Raw genomic sequence first — 21,076 nt, forward strand, 5'->3', positions numbered from 1 at the left:
CCCCTTTTCTTTGGCCTGGCTCTTGTGCGCGTAACGAGGGTTACGTGCGCGGCCGGGCCCCTTTTAAAATGCACGCGGCGTGTGCAAGGGCCGGCCACACGCATAACCCCCATTTTTTATGGGCGCCGGCCATTTAAAATCGGGCCGATATTGTCTGCGCCTAGGCCCTAGGTGATGAACAATAAAAAATAACATACAATAGCCAGAAATATAAGAAAACAAAAAACCAATACGTAGCAAAACAAAGGCATGGACTCCTATCGATCCATCCAAAAATGAGTCCTGTTTCAAGAAAAAAAAAGAAAAAAGCTGCCCAGAGTAAATTCTAAGCCATAATTAAAGGCCAGCCTGAATGAGAACGTTTTGAAGAGGGTTTTAAAAGATTTTGTTCAGTTTGCCAAGCGCAGCTTCTGAAGAATAGAATTCCACACAACAGGTGCGGCAATGAGAGGCCCTCTCTCTAGTCTCAGATAGCCAAGCAAACCATCCTCTCTGTCATGTCTGTCAAGCCACTTGCAGATATCATTAACCGCGCTCTTGCCCAAGGACAAGTTCCCGATCAACTCAAATCTGCAAGGCTCAAACCTCACCTTCCCACGACAGATCCTGCTAACTACAGACCGATAGCAAACCTTCCTATGTTAGCCAAAATTATGGAGAAAGTGGTTAACCGACAACTTTCTGAATTCCTTGATGACAACAATATCCTCACCAATAACCAATTTGGATTCCGGAAGAAAAAGAACACCGAATCACTATTAGCGACCCTAGCTGACACCATTATCTTCAATCTTGAAAAAGGCCATCCTTGCCTTCTCGCACTCCTAGATCTGTCAGCAGCATTCGACACCGTGAATCACACCAGCTTACTACAACGACTCACAGATATCGGCATCACAGGAGCAGCGTTCAACTGGTTTAAATCCTTCCTGGAGAACAGAACATATAGAGTAAAAATAAACAACAAGGAATCTCATCCCATCCAAGCCAAAATGGGGGTACCACAGGGATCCTCACTCTCCCCCACCCTTTTCAACATATATCTTCTCCCACTCTGTCACCTGCTCACCAACCTCAAGCTTAACCATTTCCTATACGCGGATGACATACAAATCATCATCCCCATAATGGACACCTTACACAAGACCATGTCCTACTGGAATAAATGCCTCTCCACCATCAAAGAGCTACTGACCAGCCTCAACCTGGTTCTGAATACTAACAAAACGGAAATCCTGATAATAGCACCGGAAAAATCTACCCTGCTGACCACAAGCAACTCTCCAGTCACCTTAGGATACACCACCTCACCGCAAGTCAGAGATCTGGGTGTAATACTAGACGACAGATTCAGCCTCAATAATTTCATCAACAACACCACCAAAGAATGCTTCTTTAAATTACAAGTTTTAAAGAAACTAAAGCCACTTCTACGCTATAGAGATTTCCGCACAGTACTCCAAGCCATCATTCTCCCGAAACTGGACTATTGCAACTCTCTTTTGCTGGGACTCCCCGCCTGCTCCACCAAACCCCTCCAGATGGTACTAAACTCCACAGCAAGAATTCTCACCAACGCCAAAAAAAAAGACCACATCACCCCGATCCTCCAGCACCTCCACTGGCTCCCCATTAAATACAGGATACAGTTCAAAAGCAGCATGATGATGCATAAGGCCCTTCACAGCTTATCCCCACTCAACTTAACCTTCAAACTGCAACTACATACTTCAGATAAGCCGACTAGAAGAGCATATCAAAATAGAATGATTACCCAGCCCGCAAAATCCTCCCTAAGAAAACGCGCTCTATCAACTGCGGGCCCGTCCCTCTGGAATTCCCTACCACCAGACCTCCGCCTTGAGCCGTGCCACACTACTTTTAAGGCGAAACTAAAGACTTGGCTCTTCCTGCAAGCATTCCCAGAGAGCTAAGAACTAGAAGATATAACAACCCCTGCCCTTTGGTTCTAATGTACTGCCTTATTTATCCAAGATTATAAAGCCACTTATAAAGCCACAAGATTATAAATTGCCTTATTTATATGTTTAAAGTTGAGACTAATTAGTTTTGTTTTCTTATTACTTAGATCGAGTATTCTGATTTGTTCCATGTAAATGGCCATGTTAACTGTTCCTTGTAAACTGTTCCATGTAAACTGTTCCATGTAAACTGCCACCCGGCAGTAATTATTACTGTTCTCTGTGAACCGGAGCGATATGTATTGTATACAGGAGCTCCGGTATATAAAAAAACCATAAATAATAAATAAATAAATGACACTAATATGCCCTCGTACGGTTGTAATGATAAAGCAGTTCGTTTGCCCATGGAAAGGAGTCAAGTGAAATTTGATTATGCACTGATGTTATTTATTTATTTATTTATTTAACTTAATATACCGACTTTCAAAATAATATCAAGGCGGTTAACAATGATTAGAACTTGCAGTAGCAAAATTCATAAAAACCAAGAACTCGTAAAACAGGTAACTTACTAAAAACTAACTAAAAATTACATAGTTGATTCCAATATAGTAATAAGCTAAAAATAAATAAAATCCATTAGATTAAAAACATAAAACATAAAGACAAAATAAAAGTCTTAAAACCTACATTTTCCCATTTAAGCCCTTCTAACTACCCCTCTATCATTAACCAGGCCTAAACCATGGCAGTTCTTGTCCTGTTTTATGGCTTATTATCCCAGTGAACCCTTATCTCCTATTGTCATCCATTAGCAAAGTAAGAGAAAGAAGGAATCAATTGACCTCATTAAAAGCTCGTTGAAAAAGCCAGGTCTTAATCTGCTTTTTAAAGCTATTGATATTCTCCTCCAATCGAATATCAACCGGAAGGGAGTTCCACAACCAAGGCAATTTTTTCAATACTGGCGTAACGTATTCCCTCATGACACTGCCTGAGTTCAAGCCAGCAGCCGCGTTTGTAACATCTAAAGCACTTTCAACTTATAGTTGGGCAGACCAAGATATGGTATATGCAATTGTAGAAGTCTAAAAACGGTAAAATTAATGCTTGAACTATAGTGCAGAAGTCATAAAAAATAAACCAGGCTTTAAATTGCGTGCAACTCTAATCCAATCTAAATATACAAAACGAGTTCTGTGCATAACTTTTCCAAGATAAATTTGCCATTCACCATGTCACGTAATATTGACTTCACAAGCAACAAGTCAGTAAATACTAGCTTAGAACTGCACTTTACGAGAAATAAAATGTATATTTACTATAGAAACTGTTATCTGATCCATTCTACCTGTAGGAATACTTTCTCCATATATCCACAAATGACTTTCCAACCAAGGGAAAAAAGCAGTGAGCTTGTGAATGTACAGGCTGTGAAGTTACAGTAAGTGAAGACCTCTCCAGTAATTTCTCTTTTCATATCTGCGAGTGATGGAAAGTACAGACCTGAGCAGGTGACAGCAGCATCGTCCTCATGGCCACAGGAAGACGAGTCTCCTTTATGGTGAGGACACTCCCACAGCCAGGATTCATTTCCTGCACACTGGAACTCCTCCAGAAGGATGCTTCCATTGCCTGGCCCAGAGTCATCGGAAACAGCAGCTGCTCCACAGCCCAGCTGCTTGCATACAACACTGGCATCACTCAAGTCCCATCCAGTGCCGCAAACTGTTATCCAGGTGCCATCAAGGAGAATCTCCACACGACCTTGACATTTATTCTCACCATCCGAGAGTCGGAGCTCCAGATCAGATGCTGAAGGCACAGGAAGAACCTCAGTGTCAGTAAATAACTCCAGATGGTTGTTGGATCCTCTCTGGGACTGTAAAATCTCCCAAACTGGCAGGCTGAGAATTTTATTTACTTGTCTGAGTCCTACTCTAAGTACAGGATTTATTCTGCTCTGATTGGTGAAAAAACATAGAATTTATGAAATTATCATGAAAACAAAAATGTATGATAATAAATCTAATTAATTTCAAATTCCAATTCAATTGTAAACTGTTCCATTGCCTCTGTTCACATAAATGTATTGTAATCCACTTTGAGACCAACTTTGTGTAAGGGCGAAATATCGTATGTTGAGAAATAAGTAATGATAATTAAGAAGAAAAAGAAGCAGAGTTTTTTGGATGTAACTTTTCCCTTCATGAGCATACAACATGATCCCCACGTGGAACTTACCATTGGGTCTGAGTATTGAGTATTCAAAAGCAGACACTGTGGGGAAGGAGAAAACATCTTCATTATCCTCAGCCACTCACTAAGAAACATTCAGCTACCAAGAGAGGGAAGATGCCCTTGGACTCTTCCAATCATGTTTGCATGACGTGGCCAGTCCCAAGAAAGGGGGTAAGATTAGTGCAGCTACCGCAGAGCAAGGGATCAGTTTGGAGGATGGAACATGGAGGGAAGTCCCTCCCACCAGAGAGGGTAGATGCGCTACCCAGGGATGCCATGTGGGGGAGGAGGAGGGTATGAAAATTGGGAAAAATGTGCATTGAAACAAAGTTAACTTGGTAATAGGATTGACTTTTTAAAAATTATATCTGTCCTAAATTCCTAGACACCATAGGGCCTGGACTGTGTTTAATGAAACTATCTCCATATGAATATCATAAATATTTCTTTGAACTCCTTAGGAGCGGAACAAATCTCAGTTCCCAATTCCTTCAGAATAAAGAGAGTTTAATAAAATAGATGTATGTTTACTGTGAAATTAATGTAATGTTTTAAAATATATATTCAGTACATAAATCCATATCTGATCCAATCTACTTGCAGGAATTATTTCCCTGACTTTTCAATCACAGAACAGAAGCAGTGAGCTTGAGAATTTACAGTAATAGAAGACCTCTCCAGTAACTTCTCTCTTCATATCTGTGAGTGATGGGAAGTACAGACCTGAGCAGGTGACAGCAGCATCGTCCTCATGGTCACAGGAAGTTGAGTCTCCCTTATGGTGAGGACACTCCCACAGCCAGGATTCATTTCCTGCACACTGGAACTCCTCCAGAAGGATGCTTCCATTGCCTGGCCCAAAGTCATCGGAAACAGCAGCTGCTCCACAGCCCAGCTGCCTGCACACAATACTGGCGTCACTCAGGTCCCATCCAGTGCCACAAACTGTTACCCAGGTGCCATCAAGGAGAATCTCCACACGACCTTGACATTTATTCTCACCATCCGAGAGTCGTAGCTCCAGATCAGATGCTGAAGGCACAGGAAGAACCTCAGTGTCAGCAAATAACTTCAGACCTTCTCAGAAACTCATATAATCTCCTGACCAGGGGTGCAAAGCAATTGATATTTTTATATATTTAAGTTTTATTAACCTTAGCAGTAGTAATATACAAAATTCTTCGAACATTTCACATATTCATAGTCACCAAAAACAAGTAACAGAAGTATGAGAATACAATGCAATAAGAAACTTTTTAAATGAAGTCCCCCATACTCTACCTCCCTAGAGCAAGCAAGGTTAACAACCTATTCCAAGTAAATGAGCAAGGTTGGCTCATATATGAATAAATGTTAAAAATAGAAATCATCTGGGTACAGGTGCAAAAAAAAGAAAAGTAACTAGAAAATAAGAATGCATAAATGAAATTGACACTGCCACCAAACAAAGATATCAAAAAGACTATATTAAGGGAGTCATTGGTTCCCAAATCAGTACATGCGTAGACACTTTATCCTTCCCAATGGCAGACAGATAGGACAGGGAATGTAGAGCCCACATCCCGCAAAGAATCGTCTGTTTCCAGTCAGCTGCCAGTTCCTGACGTGCTTCGCACAACACGATTGGTTGGTCCTTTCTTTCAGCAAAGGACCAACCAGATGGATATTGTGAGAGAAGATACATTTTAGAATCAAACATGACGGAAGAATTGCTGGACCAGAGGCAGCATGGATTCACCAAGGGAAGATCCTGTCAGACAAATCTGATTGACTTTTTTGACTGGGTAACCAAGGAATTGGATCAAGGAAGAGCACTCAATGTCATCTACTTGGACTTCAGCAAGGCTTTTGATACAGTCCCGCACAGGAGACTGGTGAATAAAATGAGAAGCTTAGGAGTGAGTGCCAAGGTGGTGGCCTGGATTGCAAACTGATTGACAGACAGAAGACAATGTGTGACGGTAAATGGAACTTACTCTGAAGAGAGAGCGGTGGTGAGTGGAGTGCCGCAAGGATCGGTGTTGGGACCGGTCCTGTTCAATATCTTTGTGAACGACATTGCGGACGGGATTGAAGGTAAGGTTTGTCTTTTTGCGGATGACACTAAGATCTGCAACAGAGTGGACACACCGGAAGGAGTGGAGAGAATGAGATGGGATTCATGGAAACTGGAAGAGTTGTCGAAGATATGGCAGCTGAGATTCAATGCCAAGAAGTGCAGAGTCATGCATATGGGGTGTGGAAATCCAAAATAACTGTATTCTATGGGGGGTGAAGGGCTGGTGTGCACGGAGCAGAGAGAGACCTTGGGGTGTTAGTGTCTAATGAGCTGAAGTCAGCAAAACAATGTGACAAGGCGATAGCTAAAGCCAGAAGAATGCTGGGCTGCATAGAGAGAGGAATATCGAGTAAGAAAAGGAAAGTGATTATCCCCTTGTACAGGTCCTTGGTGAGGTCTCACCTGGAGTACTGTGCTCAGTTCTGGAGACCGTATCTCCGAAGGGACAGAGACAGGATGGAGGCGGTCCAGAGAAGGGTGATCAAAAAGTTGGAGAGTCTTTATCGAATGACTTATGAGGAGAGATTGAAGAATCTAAATATGTACACCCTGGAGGGAAGGAGGAGCAGAGGTGATATGATACAGACATTCAGATACTTGAAAGGTTTTAATGATCTAAAGACAATGACAAACCTTTTCCATTGGAAAAAAATCAGCAGAACCAGGGGTCACGATTTGAAACTCCAGGAAGGAAGACTCAGAACCAATGTCAGGAAGTATTTCTTCACGGAGAGGGTGGTGGATGCCTGGAACGCCCTTCCGGAGGAAGTGGTGAAGACCAAAACTGTGAAGGACTTCAAAGGGGCATGGGATAAATACTGTGGATCCATAAAGTCTAGAGGATGTAAATGAAGAGAAAAGGCATGGGGATAGCTTGCGGGAATGACAGCTACTACCTGGAGATAATACCCTTATTCAATAAACGTACTCACTGTCAATGCGACTCCAGCATTGCTCTATGCTTCAACGGCAAGAGGAAATGTTTTAAAAAGGAATAGCATTCACAAAAAAACGGGGAGTAGCTTGCTTGTTGCAGCAGTTACTATCCCAAACCAAATAAGCCTGATACTTCACTTTCAATGCACTCTGCTTCAACGGCAAGGGAGAAAATCTGATACTTCACTTTCAATGCATATCCAGCATAGCTCTCTGCTTCAACGGCAAGGGAGAAAGTCTGATACTTCACTTTCAATGCATATCCAGCATAGCTCTCTGCTTCAACGGCAGGGGGGAAAGAGGAAAAGAGGATTTATATTCAGGCAACAACCAACAAGGACTGAATTACATAGTCTGGGTAAACAAATAATTATGGGTGTAGCTTGCTTTTTACGGAGGCTACTACCCCAAATCAATTAAGCCTGATACTTCACTTGGAATACATATCCAGCGCAACTCACTGCTTCAACGGCAGGGGGGAATAAAGAAAAGAGGAATTATATTCAGACAACAACCAACAAGTCACTTTACCCTCCATTGCCTCAGGTACAAAACTTAGATTAACATAGAAACATAGAAATGACGGCAGAAGAAGACCAACGGCCCATCCAGTCTGCCCAGCAAGCTTTCTCACGTTTTTTTTTTCTCATAATTATCTGTTACTCTTGGCCCTTAGTAACCTTTTGGTTCTGTTTCCCTTCCCCTCTCCATTAATGTAGAAAGCAGTGTTGGAACTGCATCTAAGTGAAATATCTAGCTTAATTAGTTAGGGATAGTAACCGCCGCTATAAGCAAGCTACACCCATGCTTGTTTACCCCGACTATGTAATTCAGTCCTGGTTGGTTGTTCACTTTTCTTCATTCCCCCCTGCCATTGAAGCAGAGAGCTATGCTGGATATGCATTGAAAGTGAAGTATCAGACTTTCTCCCTTGCCGTTGAAGCAGAGAGCTGTGCTGGATATGCATGAAGTATCATATCAGTCTTTCTCCCTTGCCGTTGAAGCAGAGAGCTGTGCTGGATATGCATGAAGTATCATATCAGTCTTTCTCCCTTGCCGTTGAAGCAGAGTGCATTGAAAGTGAAGTATCAGGCTTATTTGGTTTGGAGTAGTATCCGCTGTAACAAGCAAGCTACTCCCTGCTTTTTTGTGAATGGAAATCCTTTTTTTTCTCCCCCACATTACCTCTTGCCATTGAAGCTTAGAACAATGATGGAGTCGCATTAACTGTGTATGCTTATTGAATAAGGGTATTATCTCCGGTAGTAGCTGTCATTCCCGCGAGCCACCCACTCTTCATACACATTCTCTAGACTTTATGGATCCACAATGTTTATCCCATGCCCCTTTGAAGTCCTTCACAGTTCTGGTCTTCACCACTTCCTCCGGAAGGGCATTCCAGGCATCCACCACCCTTTCCGTGAAGAAATACTTCCTGATATTGGTTCTGAATCTTCCTCCCTGGAGTTTTAAATCGTGACCCCTGGTTCTGCTGATTTTTTTCCGACGGAAAAGGTTTGTCATTGTCTTTAGATCATTAAAACCTTTCAAGTATCTGAATGTCTGTATCATATCACCTCTGCTCCTCCTTCCCTCCGGGGTGTACATATTTAGATTCTTCAATCTCTCCTCATAAGACATTCGATGAAGACCCTCCATCTTTTTGGTCGAGGAAGATTGTAAGCCCTCTGGGGATAGGGAAATACCTACAGTACCTGAATGTAAACCGATGTGATATCTCAGATCGAACGTCGGTATATAAAAATAATAAATAATAATATAATATAAGAACTGAATGGCACAGGCTGGGTAAACAAATAAGTGTGGGAGTAACTTGCTTATTGTGGCAGTTACTACCCCTAACCAATTAAGCTAGATTCTTCACTTAGATACAGCTCCAGTACTGCTCTTTACATCAGTGGCGGGGATGGAAGGTAACTAGAATCAAAAAGTTACTACTAAGGGCCAAGAGTATCAGATAAGTATGAGAAAAAAAAAAAGTGTGAAAGCTTGCTGGGCAGACTGGATGGGCCGTTTGGTCTTCTTCTGCAGTCATTTCTATGTTTCTGTTTCTATAACTCTTCCATCTTACTTCTTAGATTCTGACATTGGCATACAGACATTTCAAAGTATGTTTTTTGTTTGTATTAACAACCTGCTTTTCAGTTGTTAGGGATAATTCGGAAATCATTAGCTTCAGTGATTTTTTACATATAGGCACATGGACTATGTTTGCTTTTAATGGAACCTCTCTGTTGGGAAGCCCTAACTCTCCTGTTTCATTAGTATCCTTCAAGGATACATTTCTCTGAACCATGCACAGCTGAGTGACTGTCGGCTTTCCCCCTTGTTCTAGTTTAAAAGCTGCTCTATCTCCTTTTTGAAAGTTAGTGCCAGCAGCTTGGTTCCACTCTGGTCTAGGTTCACTGTGATTTGGTTCAGTTGATTGGAATCATCACTCATGAAAACCTTCTCCAGAACGGGTATCTCTCCAATATCCTCTTCAGTAAACACCAAAGCAAATAAATTGTTTAATCTTTCCGTGATGGTCTTATCTTCTCTAAGTGCCCCTTTAACCCCTTGATCATCCAACGGTCCAACCGATTCCCTCGTAGGCTTCGGATATATTTTTTAAAGTTTTTATTGTGAGTTTTTGCCTCTATGGCCAACTTCTTTTCAAATTCTCTCTTAGCTTGTCTTATCAATGTCTTACATTAAACTTTCCAGTGCTTATGCTTTATCCTATTTGCTTCTGATGAATCCTTCTTCCAATTTTTGACTGAAGATCTTTTGACTAAAATATCCTCTTTCACCTCACCTTTTAACCATGCCGGTAATCGTTTTTCCTTCCTTCCACCTTTCTTAATGCACGGAATACAAATGATCTGGCTAAAAACAAAGCCAGTGTAATTCAAAGTGCTTTCCAGAACTTAGCCGAGGGGCTTAAACACCTGGCAAAGTACATTGCATTTTCTGGGGTAGGTAAGAAGGAGAAAAGTTATGTGATATGTCTTACTTCAGTACATGGCTCAAAATCTGATGCTAAGGAGGTGGTTTTAGATGCAGCTTCAGCACTGCTCTCTACATCAATGGTGGGGGTGGAAGGGAATTGGAACCAAAAAGTTACCAATAAGGGCCCTGACTTCAGCGGTCAGAGTAACAGATAAGTATGAAAACAATTAGGTGTGAAAGCTTGCTGGGCAGACTGGATGGGCCGTTTGGTCTTCTTCTGCCGTCACTTCTATGTTTCTATAAATAGAAGGTTGAGCCTGCATATAGAACAATAAAAACTTATGCTATAATAATGGCCTACATATTTCCATGACTGGAAAATGATCCTAAGTGAGAAATTTGGAGCATAGATTGACAGGCATTTAAACTAAAGGAGGAGAGAGGAAGATGATGGATCTGGATTGTCACCCCTGAAGTGAAATAAAGATTGTAGAGAACTGTTATGACCCGCTGCCCGCAGGCCCCCTCCCGCCAGCAGATTCACTCACCCGACGCGGCATGACGCCGCCGTCGGGCCTCCCACGCGACAGGAGCCGCGGACTCGATTTCTTCTTTGCGGCCCGGAGGCCGCCCCTGCTCCTTGTCTTCGCCGCGGCCTTTCCTGCTTCTCTTCACGGCATGGAGCCACCCTGAGCCAGCCTTCGCGGCAGGGAGCCGCGGCCTTTCCTGCTTCTCTTCACGGCATGGAGCCACCCTGAGCCAGCCTTCACGGCAGGGAGCCACAACGCCATCAAGGGGGGCCTCATGGGACAGCCTGGAGGCTGCCCCGAAGCCTGCCTGCCTGCCTGTTTCCTGCCTCATTCTGGGCTACGTCGGTGCAGGCTGCTGTCCGCGGTCCTGCACAGCTCCTGCTTGCTTCTTAGGCGCCGGCGCGCGTGCCTCTTTGCCTGATTTAAAGGGCCAGGCACAGGAAGTGTGCTGGCCCCACCTAGGGAGTGGACTTCCTGTTTCAGCCCTATAAGAGGACTACTCCGTCAGTCTGTCTTCGCCTTGCATCAGAGTGCCATCCTTCTGGAGGCTCCTGTCTGCCAGAGCTCCGTCAGCTGCTCTCGTCTTCTCCATGGAGTTCCTGTTCTCTCGCCATGTCAAGTCTTGTCTTCGTTGCCTGAGGTTCTTGTCCAGATGTCCCGTCCAGTCTTTGTTCCATGTCTTCTGTTTTGATGTTGTGCCAGAGGTCCCCGTCCAGATGCCTCATCCAGATATCCAGATGTTCCTGTCCTGATCTCGTCCTGACGTCCCGCCATGATCTTGGCGGGACGTCAGTCCCTGCCTTCCCGGATGTTCTTTCCTGCATCTTCATATGTGCTCCTAGCCTTCTGGCCTGCTGTGCCTTGGAGTGGCCAACAGGAGGGATCCGTCCCTGTGCTCTGGAGCTTCTGTTCCTGCCAGCTGTCGGAGCTTCGGATGTCATTGGTCCCAACATCGGAGTTCCTCCTCGCCTGGATCTTACCTGCGCACGTCCCACTCTCCTCGTGGTCCATGACCAGCCTTCGGGCTGTGTAGGGCGCGCAGTGGGACAGGGTGGTCCACAACTCAGTCCCGCGGGTGGGCTGAGTAGGGCGCCCTGAGAGACTGTGCAATTGTACTTCAGCCCAAGTGTCTTCGTCTTCTGTGATGCCGCTGCATCAACCCAAGTGTCTTCATCTTCTGGGATGCTATGGCATCAACCCAAGTGTCTTCCTCTTCTGGGATGCCGTTGCTTCAGTCCAAGTGTCTCGTCTGTGATGCCATGGCATCCGAACCAATGTCTGTCTTCGTGTCAAGGCCTCCGACTGCCCTCGACCTCAGGCCAGGCCTGCTGCTCCATGTTGTTCCACGCAGCAGGTCCAAAAAGGCTCGGAATGGTCAGAGGACCATTCACATTCCAACATCTAATTGTTGTTGGCCTTGGGAGCTTGCAGGCCTGGTGGAGGGTAGCCCACCAGCCATGCTGGAATTCACCGTCAACCCTTGGGTCGGCCCTGGGTGCGCCTAGGGTCGGGCTGAGGCCCAAGGGCACACTAAACCCATCCCGCATAGTATGATGGCCCGAGGTTGGCCATAACAAGTATGCAAGGCCTTTGAGGCCATAACAAGTATGCAAGGCCTTGAGGCCGACCATAACAGTATGCAAGGCCTTCGAGGCCGACCGCAACAAGAACAACCTGAATTTGATGAGCACGCTAATCCAATCTTCACCAAAAGGATGGAAATGGGGAGCAAGTATGAGGCTAAAGAGAATGTGAGCAAGTTAATGAGGAACAGCTGGAAATCTATGAGCAGAAATATTGGTTGTGTAGGCAATAAAAAAAAAGACCAGATCTGCAAGCCCTAATGGTGGAGTCAGACCTAGATATTCTTACTACCCTGGAGATGTAGTTCAAAGAGTCCCATGAATGGGAGACAGCCATACTTTACTAAGTTGGTGACCTTGAGATTATTACAAAAGCTGGTAAGACACAGAAGAAGGGTTTGTTAGTTGGATTAAATATTTGTTTTATAACAAGAAAAGTTGAAAATGACAAGGTCTGCAATGGCCTACTACAGGAGGTGGAGGAAGCCATCACTGTAACAGATTTTTGGCATGCTTGAAAGAGATATGGAGGGCAGAGGTACAGAAAGAGTTGAGAGGTCAGGTAAAAGACAAGGGGAAGGAGGTGTAAAGAAACCCTCCTTAACCTGTGCAGACCAGGCATGTAGCCTGGTCCACCTTAAACGCCAGAGAGAGAAGTAGCTCTGTGCAGGGCCGGTGCAAGGGTATTAGGTGCCTAGGCAAACCTTCTGCCTAGTGCCTGCCCCCTTCCCCCCCCCCCCCCCCCGGTTTAGGTCCCAGCTCTGGCCCTGATGTCATTCACTCAGACAGGCTCCCTTTCTTAATCACACTTAGGTTTCTTGTCTCATTCACTCATGCAACATTACACAGGCTTGCTCCCTCCCTCTCTCACTAAAACCATTGCTCTCTCATACACACAAAATCTCTCTCACTCACACATACAGAGACACCGCTTGTGGCCCGCCATGACTCTGCTTCTCTCGACCACAAGCAGGATAAGTGCTGCTCGCGGCAGATGAGTGTCTGCATTTCTTGGCCGCAAGCAGGATGTGTGCTGCTCGCAGCCCATCGAGTCTCTACTCCTCTCAGTCGTGAGTGGGGATGGGCTCCACTCGCGGCCCCTAATGGCTGACGCCCTATGTGATCGCCTAGTTTGCCTATTGGGACGCGCTGGCCCTGGCTCTGTGGGTGGTCCTCTGGGAGGAGGAATAAGAGTGGAAAGAGAGGCCCCATGTCTCCAGGAGAAGGCAGCTCCTGCCACAATTCTGTCCTAAGGTGAAATCTGTGAGTTATACTGCTAGAGGTAAGCAGATGGCATATTGTGAAGTTATTTTCTAATAAATAAAGTGGAATCTTTAAGAATGAAAGCTGGAATCAGTGTGGCTTAGGTCTGCAGCCTAAAAATGTACTTGGCTATTCCACAGGAAGGAGTTGGTGTTGGGTTGCATATGGGAATTTATATTTGCATCTACAACATTGAGGTAACCTGAATAGAGCAGTGATTACAATCTTACATAGCAGCAGTATAACAGCAATGGGCTACCAAAGTGACCTGCAGTGAGGAAACATGGTTGAAATGCAAACTTCTCTGAACATGGGGAGGCTGGAATTTTTACAAGCCTCTCTAACCTTGGTGACTGTGGGAATTATTACAAAAGATGGTATCTATCCAAACTGGACAAACTGAAGAGGACTTTTTGGTCTTTATCTGCCATCACTTACTATGTCAGTATATATCTTACTCTGAATTTTAGCCAGAAACCACAAAATGAACTTTTTGGCTTGGATACTCTCATTAGCCACATGACTTGCTGAGGTTGGTAGATGGCTTTCCATTGGACTGCCTGTTTTTAAGTCTAAGAAAAAAACTCTACTATCCACCAGTTGGGAGTGATGAGATATAAACCAGTTCCCTATTTATGTCTGCGGCTTGATAAATTTTGTTGGTTAGGTTTTATCCTGAGTTCTGACTCACACATCATTAACAAAAATTTTATATTTTGTGAACTACTGATTTTGAGAAATTATCAACTATATATAAGCTTCAGTCTTTGTGTGTAATAGTGATCTCATGTGATGCTGTCTTTGGTTGATCACGCCAAGGCTTTCAGGACTCTGGGCTGGTAGCTCCTGAGCTGTCTGCATGTTCATTTCTTGGCTATTAATTAGCACTGTCAGGGTACATTTTGTCAGTGTGAGAGATTTCTCTTCCTGAATATACTGTTGAGGAGCGCTAGGAGAGCGATCCCACTCCTGGGAGATGTGTGTGTCCTTGGGCCACGGCTCGACCCCAGAGGAACTCTGAAGAGGTGCCGCAGGAGGCGTGGCATGCCCGAGCATGGGCTGGACGGGAGCAGGGCTGGAGTGAAGACTGGCTGACAGGCCCTCCTCTGGACCTGCGCGCTTCGGAAGACCCAACAACGCAATGTTGGTCTTGTGAACAGTCCTCCGACCGTTCCCAGCCCTTTCGGACCTGCCGCAGGGTACGGCACGAAGCGGCAGGCCAGATGGAGGCCAGGACAGTGAAGACTGGAACATGGATTCAGACGAGACTCAGGAATGAAGTAGACTCAGGCGTAGACGTGGACTCAGGACGAGGTGCAGGATCCATAGACGTGGACTCAGGCATAGATGCAGGATCCTTAGACGTGGACTCAGGCATAGACGTGGACTTCAGGAACAGGGTGCAGTATGCATAGACATGGACGCAGGCAAGACGAGGACTCAGGTCGAGGTACTGGATGCACAGAGGTGGAGTCAGGAACGAGGGCTGAAGGAAGACATGGGCACTGACCCTCAGGGCACCCTACTCAGGCCACCCGCGGGACTGAGTCGCGGACCACCCTGTCCCATGCGCGCCCTACACAGCCCTGGAAGGCTGGTCGCGGACCACGCAGAGAGCGGGAGAGCACAGGAAAGAGGAAGCAGGTTCGCTGCTCTCCTGGCAGCACAAGGCAAGGATATACGCTGCTCTCCCGGCAGCACAAGGCAAGGATATACGCTGCTCTCCCGGCAGCACAAGGCAGGTTAGGCATCAGGATCAGGAACAAGGATATCTGGAACATCAGGACTGGAACACATATACTGGAATAGGAGACACACCTCTGGGCTGGAACATGGACATCAGGAACATCAGGACTGGAACAAGAGACAGACCTTGAGACTGGAACGGCAGGCAAACATCAGGACTGGAACACTGAAGACATCAGGACTGGAATAGCAGGCAGACATCAGGACTGGAACAACTTGACAAGAAGCTTCAACAGGAAACATGGAACACTGGACCTTGCAGAAGGCTGGAATACAAGGCATCTCCTGGAACGAGGAACTCAGGAATGACCAACTCCTTGCGAAGGCAAAGATACACTGAAAGCTGAGCCCTTTAGTAGGGCTGAAGTGGACAACGCCCAGGGAGGGGTCAGCAGGGGGCCACACCTGGCTGGCCCTTGAAGAGCAGTAGAGAAGCGCGCGCTCGCGCCCTAGGAGGCTGGAGAGAAGAGCTGGAAGCTGGTGGCGTCCTCAGCCACGTGGAGGGCCCAAGGAAGCCGCGGAGCAGCCCTGGACTGGAGCTGGGTGAAGGCAGGTCACTGGAGCAGCTCCCAGCTGCACGGACAGAAGCAGAGAGAGCGGGGGAAGGGCTGACTGCAGGAACGGCTCCATGCCGTGAGGACAGCCCCAGGAGGAGAGGTAAGACTGCAGGGAGAGTAGAGAGCTGTAGGCACCGGCAGAGAGAAGTGCTGGCTGCAGGGAACTGTGAGAGACTGCAGGCACCGGCAGGGACGGCTTCCCTGCTGGGCAAGGACCCGGGCTAAGGCAGGCACTGGGAGAGACGGCCTGCTCGCTGAAGGTCCCGGGATCGCAGCAGCACGTCGGGGAAAGGCAGAGACAGCAGCCGAGGAGCAGACCACATGGCAGCAGCTGTGGAAACGGCCCCAGCTGATTCAGGGAGAAAGAAGCAGCGTCAGCAGCCCGGCTGGCTGTGGCTGTGAGAGGTAAGAACCTGCACACGCTTCTTGTGGGCAGGAGCACAACATATACCACAGATTATAGGGTAATGGAAAGTAGTGAATAAATAAAAAAATAACCCATATTTGTAAAGTCAAAACCTATAATAATAAATGTAATTAGAAAAAAATGTAAGTTTTAAAGAATTTAACTTTCCTTTAAATGATTGCCCAACAAAAGCCCCTGATATGTAAAAGTTGGAACTTACCATTGGCTTTCAGCAATATGGAGACTGTGACAAAGGAGAAAAGCTTCGTTAATATCCACTTCATTCCAATTCAGCTTTATTTATAAACCACTAATCAAAAATAAAATAGTCACAAATGATTTTCCAATCAGAGAACAGAAGCAATGAGCTTGAGAATTTACAGGCTGTGAAGTTTCAGTAAAGGAAAATTGGTCCTTACCTGCTAATTTTCGTTCCTGTAGTACCACGGTTCAGTCCAGGCAGCTGGGTTTTACCTCCCCACCAGCAGATGGAGACAGACAAGTTTTTGACTGATTCTGTCACTTAAGCAGAGGTGCCACCTACAGTCCGTCGGTACTGAATTATACCCAAGCCAGATGAACAAGAAACACAACCACACTATGTACAATTTCCCCCCAAATGAGCAGAGGGAAGTGTTGCGACTGGTCTTCGATGGCTTCGCCTACCTCTCACTACTTGCGGCTCCTCCCGCTTACCTCATACTACTGGCTGCCGCGGTGTCTGTTTGCCATCCTCTCCAGCGTCCCCGGACCGGCTTTGGTGCTGCCTCCAGCCATGCTCCTCCAAGGTACCTTAGGGCACGCGCGCGCACGCCGCCCTCATCTTTATTTCCACGTTGGCACGAACCTGAGGGGTGTCCCCCTGATATGATGTCATGCTGCCCGGATAGTTAAGCCTACAGTATTTGCTGGCTCAACCAGTTAGCAACGGAAACTCTACGGATGGGATTTGCTCTCCGTACCGAAGCTGCTCTGCCACTCCAGCGCTATCTGGAACTCTTACACCCTTTGGGGTTACTAACGGGGTACCCGCTCCTCGGGGGCCTCGTCTACTTCTTTCAGGTGCTATCAGGAAACCAGTAGTCGCTCCTCGAGGGCCCATGTTCCCTGAGTCGCTGCCTGCATCTTCAAACCTTTCTACTTGGAGGACTTCACTAACAGTTTCCATCTGTGAGTACAACTACCATCTATTCCACAGTACTGCTTCCCTGGAACCAGGTACTCGCTCCTCGAGGGCCTGCCCTCTGTTCCAGTGCCAGACCTCTCGTCTAGTGGAACCACTGTGTGAGTACAATACCACTGAGTCTCTCTGCTCTAAGGGATCAGGTACTCGCTCCTCGAGGGCCTGCCCTCTGTTCCAGTGCCAGACCTCTCGTCTAGTGGAATCTTTGTTACTGCTAAATGAGTACAATACAACTGAGTCTCTCTGCTCTAAGAGATCAGGTACTCGCTCCTTGAGGGCCTGCTCTCCCTGTCTCGGAGCTTCTCCTAATTCCATCTGGGACTCTGAATGCTTCTTATTGTGTACTCATAACTCTCAGACTCTTTCCACAGCACAGCAGAGGATTCACTGTTCCAGCACTCTGTGGGAGACCTGCCCAGCCGGGCTCAACATCTACTACTCACTACTGCCACCTGTGGTGGTATCCAAAACTGTTTAATAAAAGATTCAAATCTGTGTTTGTGTGTCCAGAGTCTAGGCCAGTGGTTCTCAACCCTGTCCTGGGGACCCCCCCCAGCCAGTCGGGTTTTCAGGCTATCCACAATGAATATGCATGAGAGAAAATTTGCATGTTATGGAGGCAGTGTATGCAAATTTTCTCTCATGCATATTCATTGTGATAGCCTGAAAATCCGACTGGCGGGGGGGTTCCCCAGGACAGGATTGAGAACCACTGGTCTAGGCTGACACTGTGGTCCCTCACGGGAATGCCTCCCGTGGGCGTGGTCAGCTGCCACAGTGTCCAAGGATCCACCCAAACATCAATACCCATAACAGGAAGAAGAAAACCTTGTAGATTCAGTAAGAACTCTTGTAAGAACTCTTGCCCACACAACACACCTGCGCGGGACCAGAACATGAAGCCAAACACTGATCGAGCGGACTCTCAAATTCCCCTATGCCAACTTAGGTGGGAGTCTGGACTGATCCGTGGTACTACAGGAACGAAAATTAGCAAGTAAGGACCAACTTTCCTTTCCTTGTACATACCCAGATCAGTCCAGACAGCTGGGATGTACCAAAGCTTCTCTACACTGGGTGGGACCCTGAGAGTCCCGCTTGAAGCACACTGCCACCAAAACCCCCCATTTCAGGGGCCTGGACATTGAGATAGTAGTGTCTGGCAAACATGTGCAATAACTTCCAAGTAGCAGCCCTACAGATGTCCTGTGATGAAACCTGTTGACACTCAGCCCAAAAGGCTGCTTGCAACCTGGTAGAATGGGCGTAAAGCCCAACCAGCACTGGCCGTCCCTTTCGAATGTATGCAGAGCTGATAGCCTCCTTCAACCACTGAGAATTAATGGCCCTAGAAGCCTTATGCCCTCGCCTGGGGCTGCTCCACAGGACAAAGAGATGATCCGACAGGCGGAACCTGTTGATAGCCTCCAAATAATGCACCAGGGCCCACCTCATGTCCAACCTCCGCAAATCCCTGGACTGAGGAATAGGAGGATTTGAATCTAGGAAGGAAGGGAGCTCCACAGACTGATTCAAATGAAAAGATGTCTTTCTTCTTTTCAATCTTTTTTTTTTATTTCAGACTGCTGAAACTGCTGGAGACAGAGAAGTACTGACGGACTGCAGGTGGCATCTCAGATTAAATGGCAGTATCAGTCAAAACCTTCTGTCTCCATCTGCTGGAGGGGAGGCAAAACGCAGCTGTCTGGACTGATCCGGGTATGTACAGGGAATAGAAGATCTCGCCTTAACTTCTCTCTTCAGTTCTGTGAGCGATGGAAAGTACAGACCTGAGCAGGTGACAGCAGCATCGTCCTCATGGTCACAGGAAGCTGAATCTCCCTTACGGTGAGGACACTCCCACAGCCAGGATTCATTTCGGGTTTTTTTTGTCTGTCTTCCTTTGGCTTTGCTTCTCCCTCTAAGTTTCTCTTCCCTTAACCCTTATTTCCTATCACTGCTTCTCTCTATCTTGTCAGTCTCACCTGTCTCTCACTCCTAAGGTCTCTTTCTCACAACCTCTGACTTTGCACACAAGACTATAAGCTGAGGAGGGATATGATAGAGGTTGATAAAATCATAAAAGGACTTGAACGGTAAATGTGAATCAGTTATTTACTCTTTCAGATAATACAAGGACAAGGGGACAGTCCATGAAATTAGCAAGTAGCTCATTTAAAACAAGTCAGAGAAAATTCTTTTTCACTCAATGCACAATTAAGCTCTGGAATTCATTGCTAGAGGATGTGGTTACGGCAGTTAGTGTAGATGGGTTGGATAAGTTCTTGTAGGAGAAGTCCATTAAGTGCTGTTAATCAGGTTGACTTAGAAAATAGCCTCTGCTATACCTGGTATTAGTAGCATGGGATCTACTTAATGTTTGGGTACTTGTAACCTGGATTGGCTACTGTTGGAAACAGGATGCTGGGCTTGATGGACCCTTAGTCTGACTCAGTATGGCAACTTCTTATATTCTTATGCTAGAAGTAGAGAGAGCAGTGTAACCTAATGACCCTAAGTTTTCAGGGCACCCAATTCAACAACAGGTGTTGGGCTAACCAAATATTTGGCAAAGAAATTAAAATTGCCTTTTACATTTTTTATTTTATCATTACTATTAACTTTATTGTATTATATTTTATGCTCTTATAAACTTCTTGGCCTTTCAAGGAATAAATGTAAATAAATATGAAATGTTGGCAGTCTGAGTGGAAACAGGCATAATTGTGGTTGGATGTGTCTAGCAGGCAGCACGTTCTCTAATAACTAGAAGTCCTGGTGGAAACGCAGGCGCTCACGTAGCCGGGTCTGTCTGGCAGGCTGCAGGTTCTGTAATAACTAGAAGTCCTGGTGGAAACGCAGGCTCTCACGTAGCCGGGTCTGTCTGGCAGGCTGCAGGCTCTGTAATAACTAGAAGTCCTGGTGGAAACGCAGGCGCTCACGTAGCCGGGTCTGTCTGGCAGGCTGCAGGCTCTGTAATAACTAGAAGTCCTGGTGGAAACGCAGGCGCTCACGTAGCCGGGTCTGTCTGGCAGGCTGCAGGCTCTGTAATAACTAGAAGTCCTGGTGGAAACGCAGGCGCTCACGTAGCCGGGTCTGTCTGGCAGGCTGCAGGTTCTGTAATAACTAGAAGTCCTGGTGGAAACGCAGGCGCTCACGTAGCCGGGTCTGTCTGGCAGGCTGCAGGTTCTGTAATAACTAGAAGTCCTGGTGGAAACGCAGGCGCTCACGTAGCCGGGTCTGTCTGGCAGGCTGCAGGTTCTGTAATAACTAGAAGTCCTGGTGGAAACGCAGGCGCTCACGTAGCCGGGTCTGTCTGGCAGGCTGCAGGCTCTGTAATAACTAGAAGTCCTGGTGGAAACACAGGCTCTCACGTAGCTGGGTCTGTCTGGCAGGCTGCAGGTTCTGTAATAACTAGAAGTCCTGGTGGAAACGCAGGCGCTCACGTAGCCGGGTCTGTCTGGCAGACTGCAGGCTCTGTAATAACTAGAAGTCCTGGTGGAAACGCAGGCGCTCACGTAGCTGCATCTGGAAGGCTGCAGGTTCTATAATAACTAGAAGTCCTAGTGGAAATGCAGGCACTGAAGTAGCTGGGTCTATCTGGCAGGCTGCAGGCTCTGTAATAACTAGAAGTCCTGGTGAAAACGCAGGCACTCACGTAGCCGGGTCTGTCTGGCAGGCTGCAGGCTCTGTAA

At 46.4% G+C, this 21,076-nt stretch overlaps 1 protein-coding gene across 1 annotated transcript in view; it reads right to left on the reverse strand.

The window, feature by feature from the left end:
• The window catches only part of LOC115096248 (deleted in malignant brain tumors 1 protein-like), a 223,263-nt gene that overhangs the window by 186,502 nt on the left and 15,685 nt on the right, over positions 1-21,076 (reverse strand). The window contains exons 3-6 of the mRNA XM_029610757.1: positions 16,419-16,442; positions 4,890-5,198; positions 4,170-4,205; positions 3,432-3,740 (exon numbers count right to left, since the gene is read on the reverse strand). Coding sequence (XP_029466617.1) covers positions 3,432-3,740; positions 4,170-4,205; positions 4,890-5,198; positions 16,419-16,442 — 678 coding nt within the window. The remainder of the gene's footprint in view (positions 1-3,431; positions 3,741-4,169; positions 4,206-4,889; positions 5,199-16,418; positions 16,443-21,076) is intronic.

Source organism: Rhinatrema bivittatum, chromosome 7 (assembly GCF_901001135.1).
Source record: "Rhinatrema bivittatum chromosome 7, aRhiBiv1.1, whole genome shotgun sequence".
Lineage (NCBI taxonomy): Eukaryota > Metazoa > Chordata > Amphibia > Gymnophiona > Rhinatrematidae > Rhinatrema > Rhinatrema bivittatum.